The 22,412-nt window shown below is 40.5% G+C and overlaps 1 protein-coding gene across 4 annotated transcripts in view; it reads left to right on the forward strand.

Annotated features, from left to right (window-relative positions):
- The window catches only part of LOC122549778 (ATP-dependent translocase ABCB1-like), a 100,637-nt gene that overhangs the window by 71,443 nt on the left and 6,782 nt on the right, over window positions 1-22,412 (forward strand). For all 4 annotated transcript variants that reach the window (XM_043689800.1, XM_043689799.1, XM_043689798.1 and 1 more), the window contains 6 exons: window positions 2,770-2,973; window positions 4,975-5,075; window positions 7,947-8,087; window positions 8,624-8,780; window positions 11,085-11,282; window positions 19,923-20,129. In XM_043689800.1, the coding sequence (XP_043545735.1) occupies window positions 2,770-2,973; window positions 4,975-5,075; window positions 7,947-8,087; window positions 8,624-8,780; window positions 11,085-11,282; window positions 19,923-20,129 (1,008 nt within the window). The remainder of the gene's footprint in view (window positions 1-2,769; window positions 2,974-4,974; window positions 5,076-7,946; window positions 8,088-8,623; window positions 8,781-11,084; window positions 11,283-19,922; window positions 20,130-22,412) is intronic.

Raw genomic sequence — 22,412 nt, forward strand, 5'->3', positions numbered from 1 at the left:
GAGATAAGGAGAAACTTCTTCAGCCAGAAAGTGGTGAAATATGGAATTCATTGCCACAGAAGGCAGTGGAGGCCAAGCCATTGAGTATATTTAAGACTGAGATAGATAGGCTCTTGGGTATCAAGGGGATCAAGGGTTATGGGAAGAAATCAGGGAAAAGTGGTTGAGAAGTTTAACACCCATGATTAAATGGTGGAACAGACTCAATGGACTGAATGGCCTAATTTCTGCTTTTACATCTTATGGTCTTATGGCCTTATGACTCCCATCCATCTTAGCATTAATCTCCTCTCCATGCTGTGGTGGCAGCTGACTTCTCCTTTATCCCCACTCCACATTCCAATCTTCAACAATCCCAGTCCCATGATGGTTTCTGTCACCCCACTCACTGAACCCCAGTGTTTGATCTTACTTCTATACCATCCCCATTTTCTACATTCCCCCATCCCGCAGTATCCATGACCATCTTGGAGATCTGTGAGAGTAACCTCCCACTGCCGGCTCTCTCACCTGAATGCAAAAGAGTACCTCAATGTCAGCCGAATGGCAGCTAGTGGGAACATTCAATAGGACCCCCATGTCCTTGGCTTTGCCTCTCCACAGACAGTGGGGCTGTGAACCTTTCTGGCTGTGAGTGCAAATGCAGCTGTTCATGTTTCCTGGGAGCTAAGGGCAAACATTCGAATCCTATCACTGATGCTTTCCTCAGGACCAGACAAACTCCACTGATCCTTTGGAGACACCCTATCAATTTTTGTTTAACTTCTGGATGGTGCGGTGAGAGAAAATGAAATTCAGCTCCATGTTTGCATCTAAATAAATTGGATCTTACTAAATCCCCATACTACACTTGCCAACCTTCCCGTGCCTGAATCCCTCAACGAAAGAAGCAGCTGTGGGAAATAGCTAAGGTTGTCTCCCTTTGAAATCTTCAGAACCCATTTTCAGATTGCTTTCCACTTCAAGGTTTTCATTAGCAGGATTCCATTTCAGCAGGTCATGCCTTGTCTAACTAGCAATATCTGTGGAAATGGTGGTAAAATACAGACACTACTCCGTGTTGGTAACAGAACTAAAGCAGAAGAAGAAGAAGAAGAAGAAGAAATACTCCGCTCTCCCTCTGCAAAGTGAAAAATCCCATGATAGAGAGACTCCACCTCAACACTAGCAGTGGCTTTGTCTTGGATCAGATATACCAACAAGCACTGGAGCAATTCTCCAAATTGACCTCTCTCTCCAGGCATACAATCTGTGCCTATTTGGTCAGCTCTGCACTGCCTTTCCAATGCCACAGAAAGAATGGATCATAAGACTATAAGATAAAGGAGCAGAATTTGGCCATTCGGCCCATTGAATCTACTCCACTGTTCAGTCATGGCTGATATATTTCTCAACCTCATTCTCCTCATAACCTTTAATTCCCTGACTAATCAAGAAACTATATATCTCTACCTTTCAATGACTTGGCCTCCACAGCCTTCCTTGGCAATCATCTGCTTGATAAAAACAATGACTGCAGATGCTGGAAACCAGATTCTGGATTAGTGGTGCTGGAAAAGCACAGCAGTTAAGGCAGCATCCGAGGAGCAGGAAAATCGCGTTTCGGGCAAAAGCCCTTCATCAGGAATACAGCCTGTATTCCTGATGAAGGGCTTTTGCCCGAAACGTCGATTTTCTTGCTCCTCAGATGCTGTCTGACCTGCTGTGCTTTTCCAGCACCACTAATCCAGAATCATCTGCTTGAACTAGTTTTTTTTTAGATTTCAATAAATTGTGCCTTGTTTCCTGGTTTTAAATAAAAAAATGCTTTCAATCCTTTACCAGGGGCATTTATTGGAGATAAGAGAGCAGCCTTCCAAATTCTATTCCTGTGTTAATGGAAGTCACCTAGGGACAAATTTTTGAGGGATTGCTCCTCTCTGCTACCATAGCTACGTAAACATAATTTTCATTAAACTTCCATGTTACAGGAGCTGGAGAACCCCCAGATAAATTTATCCCACAGTTAAACCGCTAGTGATGTTTGGAGGACTTGTGATGGGTCAGGGGGAGAATTTTCAATCTTGCTAACCTATCAGGGTGGCAGAGTGGCTCGGTGGTTAGCACTGCTGCCTCAGACCAGGGACCCCGGTTAGATTCTAGCCTTGGGTAACTGTCTGTGTGGAGTTTGTACATTCTCCCCATGTCTGCGTGGGTTCCTCTGGGTGCTCTGGTTTCCTCCCAAGATGTGCTGGCTAGTTGAATCCATGCTAAATTGCCTATGGTGTCCAGGGATGTGTAGATTAGGAGGATTAGCCATGGGAAAAACAAGGCTATAGGGTACAGGGGTGGATGTGAGTGGAATGCTCTCCAGGGGGTCAGTGTGGTCTCGATGGGCCAAATGACCTGTTTCTACATTGTAGTGATTCTATCAGTATCCTACCAGACTGGACTACCTGTCTGATAAAGAGCCCAATCTCCTTTCATCTCATGGAAATGAGTAGCATCCGAAGCAGGCAGGTTCCACAGATGTGAGAGTTTGCAATGCACAATGGAGGGCAAGGCATAAGCAGCAAGTAGAAAAGGTTAAAATAAAGACATAAAGGAGTGGCTAAACTAAAGGACCTAAAGGGAATTTTGAAAGAAAGGAAAGATTATTAAAGTAACAGAAGTACAAGGTCAGGCACTGTACAAGATAGACATCACTTCTTGGCACTGTCCACTTACTGTCTGAGATAATAATTAGATAAACTTCTTACAGAACGTTTACCAATTTTTATTTCATTTCAGACTGTAGGTTCAAGATTAGGACTAATAGCACAAAACATTGCAAGCATGGGAGCTGCTGTTATTATATCATTCATATATGGGTGGCAGATGAGCTTGTTGGTCCTAGCAATAGTGCCCATCCTTGCTATGGCCGGAGTGGTTGAAATGAAATCTCTAACGGGATACACAAGTCGTGATAAGAAAGAGCTTGAAGCAGCTGGAAAGGTAAAGTCAGCTCACCATGATCAATTTCAGATGATTTGAACATTAAATGTTGAAGAATGTCCTATAATGACTATGTGGATATATAACCTAATTTTTATGTGCACAACATTTTTTTCCTCTTTGGCAAACTAACATGTAGCATGGAGAAATGAATGTGTACCCCCATCCATTGTAATTCACCCACATGCACACCCATACAAACACATACACATCCACACAGACTTGCACACATGTAGACAAACAGTTGCATCCACACATATACAGACAAATGCTCAAGTCCAAACATTTCGCTCACAGCTCAGGAACACAGAAGTGGGAAATTTTCTAGTTCCATAAATCCGATCTGGGAAAATGCTGTGTAAAGTCAAGCTTTTATTGGTGGGCTTCTGAGGGAGATGGGTCGAGTGAACCCAGAATGAAAACAGAGGCTACTAACATTGGATGCACAGGGCCAGTATTTATACATTGATACTGTATAACAGTTGTTTTTAAAAATTGCTTCAGCACTCACTTCCTTCTCCCCAGACAATCTCCATGCCCCATCAGTGCCAACCCATGCCACCTCATGCTCACTTCTATGCTGCCCTATGCCTTTCCACTCATTCCTACAGCCAACCCCACAAATGTTATGCCACCATATGCTTGTCTACTATCCCGCATATCCTGCATGCCACCTCATACACCCTCTATTACTGGATACATCTCGACCATTCTCATGGCTTCTTAGTCCCTCAAAGTGACTCTGGTCCACTCTACCCACCCCCATAATGCCCTGTACTATCATGTACCATGGTACCCACCATCCTAGCTCTTTATAGTCTCATATCAAGTGAGTGTTAACTCATACCAATCCTTTGCCCCAACCTACAAACTATACCTTCCCCCATCCATGCCAACTCACCTAATATACACCACGGGCAAACCTCAGGAGCCATGTTGACACACACATGTGTCTATTGTTGTCATTGCTACTTAAAAAGCACTCTCATTGATTTAAAAAAAACAATACGTATCATTCTTTCAACTAACATCATATCTGACATTCTTTGGCATCTTGGACACATTGATACACGTGAACATGCAAAATGGCAGGATTTATCATAAGTAATTTTATGCATACATGCATTGATGACAGCTTTGTCTGTTAAAATGCATATGGGATATTTGCCAGCTATGACATGATACTTACAGCATAATGATTGATTAAGTAATAATTTCAATAATGGAATAGACTCCCTTTTGGAAGCACAGGGTGGAAAACTTATCCTCTTTCAGAGAATTTATCGCATTGAGCATAACAGCTCAAATACTTGCTCAGATTTAAACTTACGTTATTAAAACTCTCTCATTGCAAAGTTATTTTAGATACAAACATGCTGAAATTACCTCCTGACTTTTCTTTAGGCCCTGTAAATGTGAAAAAGTTGCAGAAGTTATTTTCCTGTATTATTTTTAAATGCGATCCAGTTCACTTAAAGTGTTGCTTGTGACCTCATCAAATATTGGAGAGAATATATAATTTATAGGAGCCAAGATCATACTTGCTGTTCTCTCCCTGGAAACTAATATTCCAAGGACAAGCAAATGGTTCACAACTGCCCACAAAGAGAGATTTGCAGTGAATCAGCCTGACCCTTTTACATGTCTATGTGGGAGGTGAACGAACAGCATTTCTGAGGCATGGACTCTCTTAATTAAAACAAAATCCCTTTAGCACTCACTTCCTTCTCCCCAGACAATCTCCATGTCCCATCAGTGCCAAAGCATGCCATCTCAAACTCATTTCTTTGCTGCCCTAAGCCCCTCCACTCATTCCTTTGAAGGAGAGGGGATGTTGCTTAGCAAAAAAAAAGTCAAAGAAAAGGAAGAAAATTGTTTTGCAAAATTAATATGCTGATTCAGTGCATATTTAGTAAGAAGAAGTTACCAATGGCATTGCCTGGTATTGAAATTTTGCCATTTATAAACAACGCTTAACTTTGCTTTTCTTTTAATTTAAAGATAGCAACAGAAGCGGTGGAAAATATCCGCACTGTCGTTTCTTTGACTGTGGAACCAACATTTGAAAAGATGTATGATGAAAACTTAGAGTTGCCATACCGGTATGTAAATCTAAATATAATTATTAAAATAGATTCAGTTATAACAGCCATAAATGTTGCTTAACATTCACTAGAATTTTTTAAAAGGCACATTTGCAAGAAACGCAGTGCAAATTCAGAATTGAATTGCACATATGTTACTGCACATAGATCCTTGTGGCACAGTGTTTGTTTCCTTGCCTCTGTGCTACAAAAGCCAGGTACAAGCCCCACCTGTTCCAGAGAAGTGCAATAATATCTATGAACAGATGAATAAAATGGTTAGCAGACAGATCCTCAATTTAACTGTTGATAAGCTTCAATCCTACAGCCTACTGGAGCAAATATGATTCAAACCTTACTCTTTAAGTCTGTATTTAATGATATACATCAATGATATACTCATTTAGTACCTTCCCAAAACATTGCAATTAGGCCTTAAGTTGATATGAGCAAACTAACTTCATATTGTTCCCACTATAAGTTGTTACAATCCCCACTCATAGTACTACTGGATAAATCAGATTCCAGAGGAAACCAGGATTAATAGTTTTTATCTTTAATTTGTTTCATTAATTAATGGTTATTGGCATTGATTTTAGGGGTGTTCATGATCATAGCTACCTAATAATAGACAGTTTGTGATTTGTAATAGTTTTTGATGGTTTATTGAGTTTACAAAGCAGTAGTTTAGATAAGACATAATAGTTAATTAGATAAAGTAAGTATACAACTGTGATAATTAGGGATGGTTCAACATGGGTTGTTTCTGTAGTGATTGTAACAAGGTCAGCCAGGTAGATCTCATAGAATATGAGTTCCCTAACTGGGGCTATTAAACTGGTCCAATCAGGAAGCCCTGGCCGACAAATATGAACAGGAGTGTTAGAGGCTCTGCTCATTCTGGGAGCTGGCTGTTAGCTTGCTGGGTCAATGTCATGCACAATGCACAAGCAAATACAGGGTGACTCGGTGATGGGATACCAGCCTTTGTGGGGTTATTTCAGTTTCAGCATTGTTAATGTTGTGGGGCAGCATTCCGCTCTCTAGCCGAGATGTTAGGGATTGCATCCCCAGGTTTTCCCCCTCTTCTTCTGGTTCACCTTCCAACTGGAGAAGACAGATCTCTGAAGACTGCTCAGTAAGGGCTGCTGACTACAATGGCTATCTGATGGGAATTACCCAATGTGGACGGGTGCCTGCAAAGATGAGGTTACAATGGAGGTTACTCTCAATGTAAAGATAGGACTTCATCTCCCACAAGGATTGTGCAACCATGGTCTAATAGCAGCGCAGACTCGATGGGACGAATGGCCTAAGTGTGCTCATCTATCTTATGAGAACTACTCGATGAAGCCTATCTAATGAGAATTACTTCCCGGCCCTTCAACACTTGTTTACATAACCCATTTGGGCCCAATGATCATGCATAGCTGCTCATGATGCCAGGATAACCATGGTCCCCTGATCTGCCTCCATCTGAGGGTTAGTTGACCATGCCCTCCCCTCAGGTGAATTTAGAGGCAAGGCCATTTAATTGACCCAGAGACTGTAAATTATGATCCCTGCCATATTCTGACTTAGGATTCATGCAGAACCTTCCCAAAACATTGCAATTAGGCCTTAAGTTGACAGGTTATTTCCACTGAAGGTCCTTACTCCACCACTGCTGTTAGTCAGCAGTGGGAGCATGAAAGTTTCCGGGTGGGGAGGAGATTAAAAAAAAGCATGATCCCAGAAGGATCCCTCACCCACTATGGGGAAAGGGTCGGGATGGGGATGTGGTGTGGTGGTGATGTGTGTGTGTGGTGGAGGGATGGGCATGTAGAAGGCCACTGAGCGTCTCGCCCATGCTTTTTAGTCTGAACTCCTCCCCCCAAACTCGTGTGAATGCTTTAGAAAGTGTGAAAAAGCAGTTGACAAGAATGTTCCAGGGATACAGAAGCTCAGTTATGAGGATGGATTGAAGAAGTTGGCACTGTTCTCATTGGAGAGGAGAAGACTTAGAGGAGATCTGAAGGAGGTTGATAAAATCATGAGCGGGTTGGATACAGCAGATGGGGAGAAACTATTTCTGTCCATCAAAGGGATGAGACCAAGAAACATAGATTTAAAGTGATGGGTAAAAGAAGGAACAGGCCAAACAAGGGGAAACTTTATTTATTCAGTGGCAAATTAGCACATGGAATATACTGCCTGGAAGTGTGATGGACACAAGTTCAATCGTGGCATTCAAGAAGGCATTGAAGCATTGTTTAGGTAAAGATAGTGTGCAAAAGATGGGGAAAAGGCAGGAGGTAGGCATAAGGTAATGATGCTCATTTCATGAGCTGGTGCAACCATGATGAGCTAGATGGTCTCTTTCTGCACCGTGATACTTTTGTGATTATAACACCTTCCCTGAACCAAGTAACTCACTTCTGGCTTTACTCACCTATGTCCTCAGTCCTTTTGTTGATCCTGGGCTTTTGGTGAGTGCGTAATCAGCAGCTTTCAGTATCCCTGCCTTCAGGTGGTGGGATTTCCATCTGAGGAAGGTGGTCCACTTAAGTGCATGAAAGGCATTATATACAGCAGGATTTCTCCAAAAGGATGTGATAGTGAAGTTTTGCCAACTCTCCAGCTAATGGATGAGACCGCTGTCCCTTCGATAAGAGTCAATCCAGTATGCCCTCTTCCTGTCCCTTCAATCTCTTCTTTTTTTAACTTGCCTAACTAAATTTGAGTTTTAACATCTTTTCTGCTAAATGCTGTAAAATATGTTGGTTTTGTGTGGCCTGGAGAAGAAAATATGAATTAAATATGCACTGTGTATCTCTGTCTTATGTATGCAAATGTCAGGCTGTGTATATTCTGGATTTAATGTACCTTACCACTCTGCATGTTTTGCAGAAATGCTAAAAAGAAATCCCAGGTCTATGGTTTTGCCTTTGCACTGAGCCAGGCCATCCAATACTTTAGCTACGCTGCTTGTTTCCGATTTGGTGCATACCTGATAACAATAAACGCAATGGATGTAGAAGGTGTTTTTCTGTAAGTAACATGAACTGTACCTGTTCTTTTTGTTCATTAGGGTAATTAGTTTAATTTCCAATACATTCGAAATGCTTGAAGTATCATTCCCCAGCCTTTTAATTCATAAATCTGATCAATGATGTAAATTGTTCAAGATCTGTCACTTAAGTGTCTGAGAGGCTTTTAATACAGCAGGATTTAACCAAAAAGAGGTGACGAGAGAGAATGAAAGTAATGTGATTTTCCTACATTGTAGAAATTTGAACCAGATTCTTATTATTGAAATTTCTGAATATGATATTGGTGGGATTAACTTTATACTGAGAATCACTTTGACTCTGATGTTCTCTGGGCTCTTGAAATATCACTTGAAGTATGTTTATGTTACTGTCCTACACGTGACTGGTTTGGGCTAGAAGACAATTTTGAAGGTTTCTGTTAAACAAAATATGTATTTGTGTATCTATCAACTTTGTCTGATTTAATCATGCAAGAAACTTTCAATTTGTATGATACTATGTTGTCTGAAAAGTTTTCTGAAAATCATTTTACAGTGTTTTTAATGCGATTGTGTATGGTGCTGTCGCAATTGGACAGAGCAGTTCTTTCGCTCCTGATTATGCAAAGGCAAAAGTTGCTGCAATGAATCTGTTTGCACTATTTGAGCGTGTGCCAGCCATAGACAGCGATAGCACTGATGGGCAGAAGCTGGTGAGTATTTGTTTGCAAAAACTAACCAGAAAGTAGTGTGCTTTAAGATCTAAGAATTAAGCCAAACAGTAGATGACATTAATGCTTAATGTTTGCAAACAGTGTTTTTCTTGTGCACACAATTAAATGCAAATTGTTGCCATTTTTATTGATTGCTATTTAGAAGCGTTTATCTTGCTGGAATAATCCATGCTGTTTGTTTTGTTCTCATGGGGTTATATTGGTCACTTATGAATATTTTTATTTCAAATTTCATATCCTGTGATGTTCCCGTGGATGACTGTGCAACCCGTCCATGCCGACCAGATCTGCCAACCCAATCTAGTCCCACCTGCCAGCACCCGGCCCATATTCCCCCAAACCCTTCCTATTCATTTACCCATCCAAATGCCTTTTAAATGTTGCAATTGTACCAGCCTCCACCACATCCTCTGGCTTATTCCATACACGTACTACCCTCTGTGTGAAAAAGTTGCCCCTTAGGTCTCTTTTATATCTTTCCCCTCTCACCCTAAACCTATGCCCTCTAGTTCTGGACTCTCTGACCCCAGGGAAAAGACTTTGTCTATTTATCCAATCCATGCCCCTCATAATTTTGTAACCTCTATAAGGTCACCCCTCATCCTCCGATGCTCCAGGGAAAACAGCCCCAGCCTGTTCAGCCTCTCCCTATAGCTCAAATCCTCCAACCTTGGCAACATCCTTGTAAATCTTTTCTGAACCTTTTCAAGTTTCACAACATCTTTCCGATAGGAAGGAGACCAGAATTGCACACAATATTCCAACAGTGGCCTAACCAATGTCCTGTACAGCCGCTACATGACCTCCCAACTCCTGCACTCAGTACTCTGACCAATAAAAAAAAGCATACCAAACACTTTCTTCACTATCCTATCTACCTGTGACACACTTCCAATTTTGGTGTCATCTGCAAACTTACTAACTGTACCTCTTATGCTCGCATCCAAATAATTTATGTAAATGACAAAAAGTAGTGGGCCCAGCACCGATCCTTGTGGAAATTTCTTTCCTGGTAGGTCAAACATGTATTGATATGATGTTGCATAGCAAGTCCTGATCTTTGATCAACAGAGTCCAATGATATGAATCCCTTTAGAGTAACAATTTATCCACTTTACCTGTCATAGCTGCGTGAAATCTGCCAGCATTCATTGGATAATGGAACTGCAACACCATAATATGGAAATGAGTTAGAAACCCCTTTGGTTTAAATGCCACTCTACTGTGTCCAAGTATTTATTTCTTCAGGGAGAATAGTTTTAGTCAATGTTTTATAAATTGCATGACTGCAAAGCAAAAATAAATCAACACAACATTGCTTTTTTGTATATTTTAGGGAACTAATGGAAAAAGCATTATGTATCATGCTAACTTCATGTTTTATACACCATCATTCTTTTGCATATGGATTTATCCCTTCAATGTTGGAATGAATTTCTATTTCTTTTCCAGAGTAGGTTACTTTGCTATTGCATACAGCTCTATTTTGATAGTCTATAAAATTTGAAAAATCGTGTCCAAATGAATAAGCAAGATGAATATTAGATTGGATGTTCGCCTTAATTGCAAAAATGTCCCTTTTTCTTCATAAATAACAAATTACATTCTCAGAAATTACATTTATGAAGTCAAGTGTTCTCACAATTTTGTTACTAAGCTGCTAAGTACTGAGAAAGTTAAGCAATCTCCCTATGCTTGTTGGGAATAATTTCAGTTCTTCGTGTGTTACGAGTATGGAACATAAACTCTGGTTTAGATATGTCATGATGTATCCCATATATTTTACTAAAATTAACTATAAGTATTTCAATAAGACTGTAAAATATATATAATATCTTTCACTATGTATTAATCATATGCTGTGGCTTACAAGTCTTTTTTTCATAGTGCGCCATTATATAATTTACAAGATAATTATTTTTCCATTGTGTGGTTCATATTAAATTACCATAAAGGATGATCTAGCTTTATGTTGCTAATCAGTAATAAGGGGTTCAAAAGTACTTTCTGAATGATTTTTCAATATTTCTACTTCAGATTTTCTTTAATATTTCAATAATCACATTTGTCATAAATGTGGAATTTAATTAAACATTGATGCTGCTGTTCTAATAAATAGAGGTTGTTAACACATCTAATGACATTCCTGAAGAATTGGCAAAATTCTTTGATGTGCGTGCAAAATTACGTTTTCTGGAAGCTAACCATACTATATGGAGAATTGTTGCAGCTGGCAAATTCATTGCTGAATGTACCTTTCCCATTCCATTTGTTTTGTCATAGGAAAACTTTAATGGTGACTTGAAATTCTCCAAAGTTTACTTCAGATATCAGAGCCGTCCAGATGTACCAGTGCTAGAAAAACTCTATATCAAGGTTGGCAAAGCACAGACTTTGGCACTCGTTGGCAGCAGTGGTTGCGGGAAAAGTACATCTGTGCAGCTTATAGAAAGATTCTATGATCCACTGAAAGGAGAAGTGGTAAGACTTACTTTTTGTACCATTAAGTACAAGAGAGGCTTTAACAAATCCCTTGTTCATTTGAGTCCAAAACTTGAATACATAGCAGTGAGAACTTTTAAAGTGGAAACTGGCTATGCAAGTTGTCACATTATTGACAATGGTCACTGGCAGTCAAACCTCTGAAGCGCCACTCTTATTCTATTGGGCTGACCCTGGAAAGCTAAGGGATGAAACTCAACATTGGTTTGTAGATCAGGTGATATTGGCTCAACATCCCATTTTACATCTTAACCAGTTAACTCCAATGTAAATGAAAATGGGGTTGGGTAAAACAGATTATTAATCTTAGTGCCTTATCCAGATAAATAGTTGCTGCTGAGCCAGAATATTATCTAATTAAATTAAATAGAATTCTGACACAATAAAGAAAGTTTTAAAAATTGTCAGCAATTGCTGTGCACTGCCTTGAAATTGAATTGACCGTATTTTGACCCATTAACTAATACCAATGGGGTAAATACTTCTCTCTCCTGAAATTATTATTTTGTGATCGTACATACTGATGGTAATTTTGTATACCTGCCAATCAATTAGCTGACCTTCTCTCAAACTACCTTAGCCGAGCAAGTCTGGGGCATGAGTGAAAAAGCCAACCTTGCAGTTATTTGTATGCATCTGCTTCTTATTCTCTTGATAACTACAGCAAAAGAGCTCGCTCTTAACCTTTGAGGTGGATCCTGAGCCATTTCCCTACAATCTGGCCTCCTGCCTGAAATGTCCACTAAAGCTGGGTGCTGAAGGGGTTGGAGATGGGACCGCTGCCTCCCATGTCTAATGTGGGGACAAATCAGGCAGATTAGAAGACCCATTTGCATTCATTGGGATGTCAATCCAGCTCTGTACTTGATAGTTCTCACTCACCAAGCCCCCGTTCCTTCCATATCCTCCTTAATCTCTTCTCATTTGACCCATCTTATCATTTCCTCCAATTCTTACAATAAGGACTCTTTGGGAAGCTTGTAGAACTATCAAACTAAACAAATAGCCTTTCAAAAGTCTCATTAAAGAATCCCCTTAGAAACACATACCACTGTCAATCAAAACAAAATTCACTGTTTCATTTATAGCTGCATCAACAATCCCTGCTGAACTGAGTCCATTGGGGTGGGGCGGGGTTAGATTTCACCCAAATATTCTTAATACATTTTCATTGCACAACTGTGTAAACAAAAATTGTAGAGCCAAATACACTATACCCTTTGAAGTAGTGGAACAGATAGCTGGGCTGGCAATCAATGAAAAGATAAAGCATATGGTTCAATTAACAAATAAAAATTTCAGTCTTGACATAATTTAATGCAGAAGAGCTGATTATCCAGTGGATAAATTAATGTAAAGAGGTTTCCACCTTCACAAAGCTAATCAATTTATTGGACATTTTCTCTTTCCCAAAAATGATTGACAATCAACCACTGTATTAAACATATTTAACAGATTAATTAGTTAACAGAGAGGTCAGTAAAGATGTAGTGGCAGAACTGGAGGTGATATTTCAGAATGCACAGAGCAGATACGTTTCAATGGTAAGAACAATTCAAAGTTCAGACCCACTAATTTGTGTTTAACTAGAAATGTTGAAGGTAGTATCAAACAAAAACAAATGCAATTCTGCAAATAAAGATGGCAGGCCAGAAGTTTGTAAATAATATGAAAAACAGCAAACAATGACCAAGAAATTATTAACGAGGGAAAAATTAGAGATTGAGAGAAAACTTAACAGAAATATTAAAAAACGTGTGACTTTCAAAAGAAAAAAGGAAGAAGGGAGTTAACAAAGTGAGACGGGACAATTATTAATATAAATTTAAGACAATGACAGTGCAATTGAACAAATTACCAAGAAATTATTAACGAGGGATAAATTAGAGATTGAGAGAAAACTTAACAGAAATATTAAAAAATGTGTGACTTTCAAAAGAAAAAAGGAAGAAGGGAGTTAACAAAGTGAGACGGGACAATTATTAATATAAATTTAAGACAATGACAGTGCAATTGAACAAATTGAATTGAAGACATCAGTCTTCACTGTTACAGGACACAAATAACATCTCAGAAACAGCAATACATCAGAAAAGGGAATAAGAGAGGAAGTGAGGAAAATTATAATCACCAGCAAAGTGATACTGAGTAAATTGTTGGAGTTGTGAGTGAACAAGTGCCCGGAACCAGATGAATTTCATTCTAGGATCTGAAAGGCTAGTGAGAGAGTTGACGTGTGGTTTTAATTTTCCAAAATTTCTTTGATTCTTGTTAGCTTGAAAATGAGCAAATCCAAATCCTTTATTCAGAGCGAGTGGAAGACAAAATTCAGGTCAGTTAGCTTAACATCTGTCATACAGAAATGTAAGAAGCTGTTGTGGTTCTGTTCGCCGAGCTGGAAGTTTTTGTTGCAAACGTTTCGTCCCCTGGCTAGGCGACATCATCAGTGCTGGGTACCCAATATACCAACCACGACAGCGGACAGCTGAAACTGACAACCAGAAGCGGCAGGGACAGACCACTATAAACACCAGAGGAAACATCAAAGAAGCGCTTCGCAGGAGGCTCCCAAGCACTGATGATGCCGCCTAGCCAGGGGACGAAACGTTTCCAACAAAAACTTCCAGCTCGGCGAACAGAACCACAACAACGAGCACCCGAGCTACAAATCTTCGCACAAACTTTGAATCTAAGAAGCTATTATGAAAGAAGTTACAACAGTGCACTTGGATAAGTTCAAGATAGTCAGGTAGCATTAACATACTTTAGTGAAGAGAAATCAAGTTTTATAATTCTACTGGTTTTCCTTGTAGAAGTAACACAAAGGACAATAGTTGCTGTACTGAACAGAGATGTCCAGAAGGCATTTGGTAAAGTATCATATTAAAGGCTGTTGCAAAAGTTAAAAGTTGGTGGTGTAGGGCTAGTATATTGGCACACTTTGAAGATTGGCTGACTAGCAGGAAGCAGAAGACTTTGGTTCTTTTTCAAGTTGGCAAGATGTAATGAGTAGGGATCAGTGCTGGGTCCTCAACTACTTCCAATTTATATAATTGGTCACCTTATTTAATTACCAATGTGAATGCATTGGAGACAGTTCAGAAAAAGTTTACTCGACTAATACCTGGAATGGTTGGGCAGGGGGGCTGTCTTATCAGGAAAGATTTGACCAGCTAGGTTTGTACCACCAGGTCGAGAAGAGTAAAATATGACAATTAAAATATATAAAATCCTGAGGGATATCAACAGGGTAGAACCGGAGATATTTCTTCCTGTTATGGCAGAACCTAGAGCTAGGGATTATAATTTAAAATCGGGGTCACACACATAAAACAGAGATGTCAAGAGGATTGTCAGTCTTTAGAACTCTCCTTCTGAAAAGATGGTGAACGTAGAGCCCTTGAACATTTTTTTTAAAGAAAGAGTAGATTAGATTACCTACAGTGTGAAAACAGGCCCTTTTACCTAACCAGTCCATACCAACCCTCCGAAGAGTAACCCACCCAGACCCATTCCCCTTTGACTAATGCAGCTAGCACTATGGGCAATTTAGCATGGCCAATTCACCTGACCTGCACATCTTTAGATTGTGGGAGGAAACCCACACAGACACAGGAGAACGTGCAAATTCCATACAGACAGTTGTCTGAGGCTGGACTTGAACCTGTGACCCTGGTGCTGGGAAGGTAGCAGTGCTAACCACTGAGCCACTATGCCACCCCAAATAGGGGCCATAGGTTCTTGTTAAGTAAAGGGACGAGATGTTGGGTGAAATAAGGATTTGAAGTTACAATCAGATCAGTCATGATGTTACTGAATAGTGGAGCAGGTTTGACGGGCTTAATAGCTTACAGCTCTGAATTCACAGGCTTGTGTGCAACTAGGGATGTTTTACCAAGCTAAATGAATGGGGCAAATGCAAATCGTTAATGCTGAATACTTGATGTGATTGAGATGTTAAGTTTTGTTCAGTGTGACACAGTCATGGTAGATGTAGTTTCTGGGTTCGGTAGGTCTGTATTCAACTTGAAAGATTCTCCAGCCATGGACTTAGCAAAACTTTGACAGTGTGACAGTCACATTTTAATTTGTTTTACTGCGTTTAGTCATGGGGAATCTAGCTTAGTAGCAGTGAACATGCTTCGCATGTGTGATTCCCCACCACAGTCACAGGCAATACTTTTTACAGGGTTTCCAGCTATTTATGTTCCTGTTCATCTACCACGGAAAGAGATCCCTGGTTCTGAAAGTGGGCATACTACTTAGGTGTAGAGTCTTTAAAGCACAAGCTGCAGACAGTGCAGGCATATGTTCTAATCCATGTCTCTGTACTAAGTAAGTAATGGTTGGTTGAACATTGTGAAAATTTCCAAATTGTATCAAAACCAGAAACAAAGATTTTGTAGATTACTTGGCAGACAACAGCACCATCAGGTGGTACAGAGAGTAATAGAATCTGTTTCATATTGATAGCATTCACATGTGCCCTGAAATTTCCAACAGGATGCAATATACAATACCTACAAATCTTTATATAACTTGAAACATGAGATTAGCCTGATTACAATAGGTAGGATAAGATCTTTGCTGGAATGCAGTGTTTCAGATAAATGAGTGAAATATTCCCAGAGCAGAATGTAGTGTAGTTAAAATCATGATTTTTGATTTGTTTGTTAAATATAAAATAAAAATTAAATGTGTTCACAACAAGCTGTGGCAAATGAGAATTATAGATGCAACATAATTTTAAAAAAGTCAACTTTTTTTTGTGATAAGATATATTCTACCTTTTCATAATCAATGTGCCTTCATACTGGGAATCAGTTTAGCTCAGTTGGCTGGATTGTTGGTTTACAGAGCAGTGTGGGTTCAGTTCACATCACCCTTTTGAGGTTACCATGAAGGACTCTCCTTCTCAATCTCTTCACTTGCCTGAGGTCTGGTGGCCCTCAGGTTAAATCACCATCAGTCACCTCTCTCAAAATGAGAGGAGCCCCTATGGCCTGGTAAGACTGTGGTGACACAACAGCCTTCGCAATGCAGAATGATTCCATATATGATGTCCCATCTAAAACTATTGAAATACATTGGTTTTAATTTTCCAATTTTGAGTGAAAATATTTTCTCCGAGATTCTTGAGGCCTAGTCCACCATGGCTCATGATTCTGTTCTTCATTTATTATGCATCAGGAATGTAAAGCCTCATTAATTGGAATCACATGGCAGGAGAGGCAGGTGAGTGAGATTAAGGAAGTATAAGTGAGAATCAGTGATTATTCCACACAACAGAGGGATGTGCAGGTTAGCTGGATTGGTCACACTAAATTACCCATTGTGTCCGAGGATGTGCAGGCTAGGTGGATTAGCCATGGGAAATGTAGGGTTACAGGGAAAAGGTGGGGGGAGGGTTTGGATGTGATGCTCTTCAGAGGGTCAGTGTGTACTCAATGGGCTGAATGGCCTGTTTCCGCATTATAGGGATTGTACAAATTCTATTCTATCTACCAGTTTTTGAAAGGCTTTACTATTGAAGGTTGGGAGATGCACAATAGGCATTTTGTATGACTATTCTCCCACATAGTTGGTTGACTAAGAGGTGCCCAAAGTGTTGCATCTTGCACATTCAACATTGTCTGACAGGACGCTCAAGCTTTTCAGAACATCTTTGCAGTAACCACACGCTGAAATATTGAAGTTAATATACAATGAAACAGCCACAAGAGATACCTCAAGATTCCTCTCTCCCTGTTGCCTGTCATGAGAGACATCATTTTACAACACCTGGGTGTCATGTGCTGATCGAAGCCTGAAGGGTTACTTAGTGCCATTGCAAAACCAGCACCCTGCTTCCTGATGCGTAGTAAATGAAGAGCAGATGCATTTTCCTGAATAATCAGTAAGACCTGTTTTGTGTAGATGGTTAAAAGTGGGATTACCAAAATATATCAAGTGTACAATGAGATAGATAATAAAACTTTTAATCAGCAACAGAAAAGGTCAATGACAGTAACAATAAGGTTCACATGTACTTTGCATGGAGCAGAGGCTGTTTGTCATACAGCCAACTCAATGTGAAACATTGAAAGGACTTCCAAATCCAGCTCATTTAACCTGGAACCAGGTTTCAATTAGGTTATCTCTGGATTCTCATGCTCAATAATGCATTGCTGTATCATGCTTTCTTTAGTGTCTGTCCTGATTAATGTCCCCATCCACATCCTCATCATCATCCTCAGAAGATTGCTGTTCATCTCCCATTGCCTCTGCATCCAGGCCAATCCCCTATTATCAGCTGCAGTTGAAAAGAGTACAACAAGACACAGGAATGACGCTGTCAACCAATGCAAAGTCCCATTGGACTGGTCCAGGCATTGAAAGCTCACCTTGAGGAGACCTTTGGGTTGTTCCACTATGGCCCTGTGGAATCCTGGCCAGTGTTGTAACTCCATTCTTTGTAAATCTCATGGTTCATGTCTGGAGGGGGTAGACCTTGTCTCCCAGCAACCACTTCTGTATGGCCTCAGGCTGTGAGAGTTCCAACTTTGTACATATAATAGTAGATTCTGAAATGTCTAGCATGGATTTGATGGTCACACAATTTGAAGCTTGATGACATAGAAGCCTTTTCAGTTGAAAAATCTGCAGGTTGGCGATAGTGCTCTCCCAAAGAAAGGTGGATGCATCAATAGCATCGTGCGCCTGGGGGAGGTTGGGCTGGGGTGAGGAACCCTGTGATGCTGGAGAAATCCAGTGCCCGGAGGCTGCCCTCAACATGGGGGTGTTCATGTAGAGGTATGCTTTGGAGAAAATGTCATCAGTGACACCCATGGGTCGAAGATGGAAAAATGTCACACAGATCCCCAGTTTCTCCTTGAAATGTGTTGCTGGTGTAAGAACTGAAGGCAGCTGTAACCTTGGTGGGCACTAAGATTGACAGGCCACCCAGTCCTTCTGAATCAAAGGTGTGCTCCAGCAATTGGCACTATTTGATGATCATGGCCCTGGACTTTCTTAATCCTCAGAGGGCCTATGTTTCTGATAGTTGCAGAAAATGATGACAAGGCCTATAGATATGGGGTCACATCATTCTTTTCCACTTCCTTGGAGAATCTTTTTCTTCTCCCACTAGAGGCTGTGCGATAGTGTCTGGAGCTTGCAGTTCTTGCTGATGATATTGTAGTTGTTCTGCCCTTTGACATTGTCCTCATGTTTGAAGCAATGCCACATATTTAACCAATGATACTCCTGAGCCCTTCCATCAATCACAATGAAGACTTGAGCTAGGACCTGACACAGTGTGGCATGGTGACTTCACAAAGAAGTCAATTGATGAGGAACTCTGAGGTGCGGAACCTTATCCAAATGCACATTGCCCGACCAAAATATTCATACTACACTGGGGGAGTAGATGTTTGGCAGTAAGACCCTCCCCCTCCCAGACAGGGCACTCTTGCAGATCACACATGGTGTCCTTGCATATTTATAATTCTATGTATAAGTGTGGCAGCTCTGATGCAGTGTATGCTAATGATGACTATGTTTTAAAAATGCCATCGCTATTGATGCTTTTAATTTAACATCTGATTCCATTTCTTTAGTTGACGTGATAGTGGTACATTGGCTCAGTGGTTAGTGCTGCTGCCCATCAGCGCCAAGAACCCAGGTTCAATTCCACCCTTAGCTGACTGTCTGTGTGAAGTTTGCACATTCCTTACCATATCTGTGTGGGTTCCCTTTGGGTCCCCCAGTTTGCTCCCATGCTCCAAGGATGTGCAGGTTGGGTGGATTGGCCATGCTAAATTGCCCATAGTGTTCAGGGATATACAGGCTATGTGGTTTAGTCATGGGAAATGCAGGGATGGGGTGGGCCTGGATGGGCTGCTCTTCAGTGGGCTGGTGTGGACTCAATGGGCTGAATGGCCCACTTGCACACTATAAATGTTCTATGACAAGGAGAAAATTAATGTCAATAAGGTAATGGTCATTATTGCTTGAAGCTACAATTTGTCACGGGCATTTTTGGACAATGAATGAACTGTGGATGAAGTGCAATTTTCTGGCAGATAAATGATGTTACTGAATCATTGGATTCATGATTAATGCACTTTCTCCTCCCAAGGTCTCACATTAAAACAATTTTATTCTCCCCAAAGAAAAAGAGCAGCAACTTACTCCATCCATACTCCATGCAGTGGCAGTAATTTTGTATCATTTTTCTATTTTGTATCAAAATCGTTGGCAAAATTTCAATGTTGTGTTATATTGAGTGACTTACTGGCTCAGCTTGAGACTGAGGATTATCCCCCAATCTTCACGTTCCGTTTTGTGTTAATGAGCCTGTGTCCCCAGTGACCCTTCAGCCTCTCCCATTTCCAGCTTTGTCTCTTTCTCTGATCCATCAATGTTCCCGGTTTACTCCCACACTGCATGTCTAAGCAAATTGCAATGTTCTTGTTTGCTGTACTCTTCCCACACAGAGGACAAAGTGAAAGTGACTTGTAGAAGCAAGAAATTAATCTGCTATTATATATGAAAACAAATTTCATTACTCACAAGTGTATGAATCCTATCTGCATATGTGGGTCATAAGCTTACAACTAACATTTGTTTTAATTGTAGTGTCTAGACGGAACTGATATCAGAACTATCAACATCCAATGGCTTCGATCACAAATTGGAATTGTATCCCAGGAGCCTGTGCTCTTTAATTGTAGCATTGCTGAGAATATTGCATATGGTGACAACAGCAGGACTGTTTCACAGGAGGAAATTGAGAAGGCAGCAAAGGCAGCAAATGCTCAATCCTTTATTGAACAGCTCCCTGATGTAAGTTCATTGATTATCAAACAGCAACAGTAACAATGACGATAGTTATTTCATATGTGTGCATGAGTTGCCTGGAGTCAAGATTGATGCAGGAGTAAACCAGTTGGCCCTCCGAGCCTGCTCAGCCATTCAATACAATCAAAACCAATCTTCCATTTATACTCCATCTTTACATACTATCCCCAATTCCTTTGTTCCCTCTAGTGTGCAAAAAAAAAAACGCTCAATTTCAGTTTTCAATATACTCAACGACCAAGTATCCACAGCCTTCTGCTCTGGAGAATCCCACAGGTCCAGAAATTTCAGTGAACAAATTTCTCCTTTTCCTAGCTGTCTGAAGGTTGGGCTGGGAGGTACGTGGGGGTGAGGTGGGGTGGGGGTTTGGCGTTGGGTGGGGGGAGGATGTGTTGGCATTGGGGATGGGGAAGGTGCCAAATGCTCAGGCTGGAAGGTGCATGGGGCCTCAAATACTGACCTTGTGGTACATCACTAGTTTTAACCTGCAATGTGAAAATGACCCATTTATTCCCACTCTCTATCTTCTATCTGTCAGCCATTCATTAATTTCTCTAACCATCCTCCCCACTCCTCCCTCCCGAAATTTGATTTGGGTGGCTGTGTGAGTTGCCCCTGTTCTTCCCATTAAACCCTCCCTACTGACTAAAACCTGCCTGTTTGGCCCCGGCAATCCAGCCCATTCACTTTTGTTCTGTATCTCCAGAAACCTCCTTACCCTGAGAAGCAGGCTTTACCTTCATCGGCCCAGAATCCCTAGAGGTTGGCTGCATACAGCCTTTGGGGAGGTATGGTGGGGGTAGGGTGGGGGGAGCTTTAATTTCACCAGGGTTTCCAGAAATGACAATGGCAGGATTGCCAGCCAGTAGATGGGGGCCACTATTGTGGCTATTAAATTTAGCTCATTACTTTCATTTGCCACGTTCGTGCCCAGTCACCTAACCCTTGACACATCTTTGCAAACTTCGTGCTGTTTTCCCACTTTTCTTTGTATCATCGGTAAACTGGATTCAATACGGTCAGTTCCCTTATCTAAATCATTGACATAATTATAAATAGCTGAGACTCAAGCACTATTCCTTGAGGTATTTTGTTAGTTACAGCCAACCAACCTGAAAATGACCCATTTGTCCTACTCTGCTTCGTGGCCATTAATCAGTCTTCAAACCATGCGAATTTATTGCTCTCAATTCAATGAGCCATAATTTTTTGTATCTTTGATATGTTGGCACTTGACCAAATGCTTTTCAAAAGTCCTATTGCACTCCGCTCACTGGTTTACCCTTATTCTCCCTGTTTGTTACAACCTCAGAAATCTCTAGCAGGTTTGCCAGACACTATCTGCCTTGCAGAAATCAGTGCTAATTCAGCATGCTCACATGACGACTCTCTAAGTGCTCTGCTACCACATCTCAAAGCAGGACTGTGAATCAACATTCAGTATCAGCTGCAACTACTAAATTCAGATAGTAAAATAACTTTAATGATACTTTCAGAATATTCATTGTTAAGATTGTAAAGGAAGGGCATGTGGAGTACAAATACAAGAATATGATATGGAAAGTTTGATGCTTATTCTCCCCGATTTCATGAAGCATTGCACATTGGTGGTAACATGGTTCCCATGCTGTAGAATTACAATGTGCCATTGCATATTTTTTTTTCCATTTTAGTGTTAAAGGGATGCTATCACCCTTTTGGGACATTCTCCAACAAGCTTAGATCATGGAACAGCTGGGAGCATCCTATGCCAAAACAGCCTTGCATTACAACCAGCATGAAAGGCTCAACTGCAGCAGATGTGGTATCAGCTGCAGCTCTATAATATTGCAGCTTCATGGAGTCATTTATTTTTTTTAAAAACATCCTTAAAGTCCTTTTTTCTTAACCAGAGCCTTGATCACTAATATGATAGCAATCACTTCACCAATCATACCATTGATTTCACATCTTGATTCTTCATCACAGTTCATCAGGATGACAAAATGTATCCATAATTTCATATAAAACGTGTTATTGTGCAACTTTGGGAGAACTGGTCGATGACATTATTCTTAATTTTTTTTTGTCTAGTCCTCAATATTCATTTGTATGGGTACTTTTTTTAAATTTTAATTTCCCAACCTGAATTTATGCTGTCATGGGGAATAACAGTGCACCTTCTGAGTGAAGATCTAATCTGAGTATAAGACTAATGCAACGCAAAATCTAGTTCAGAAACTGCTCATGGTTCCCACTGAAGTCTGATACAAGAGATGAAAACCTACA

Source organism: Chiloscyllium plagiosum, chromosome 5 (genome assembly GCF_004010195.1).
Source record: "Chiloscyllium plagiosum isolate BGI_BamShark_2017 chromosome 5, ASM401019v2, whole genome shotgun sequence".
Lineage (NCBI taxonomy): Eukaryota > Metazoa > Chordata > Chondrichthyes > Orectolobiformes > Hemiscylliidae > Chiloscyllium > Chiloscyllium plagiosum.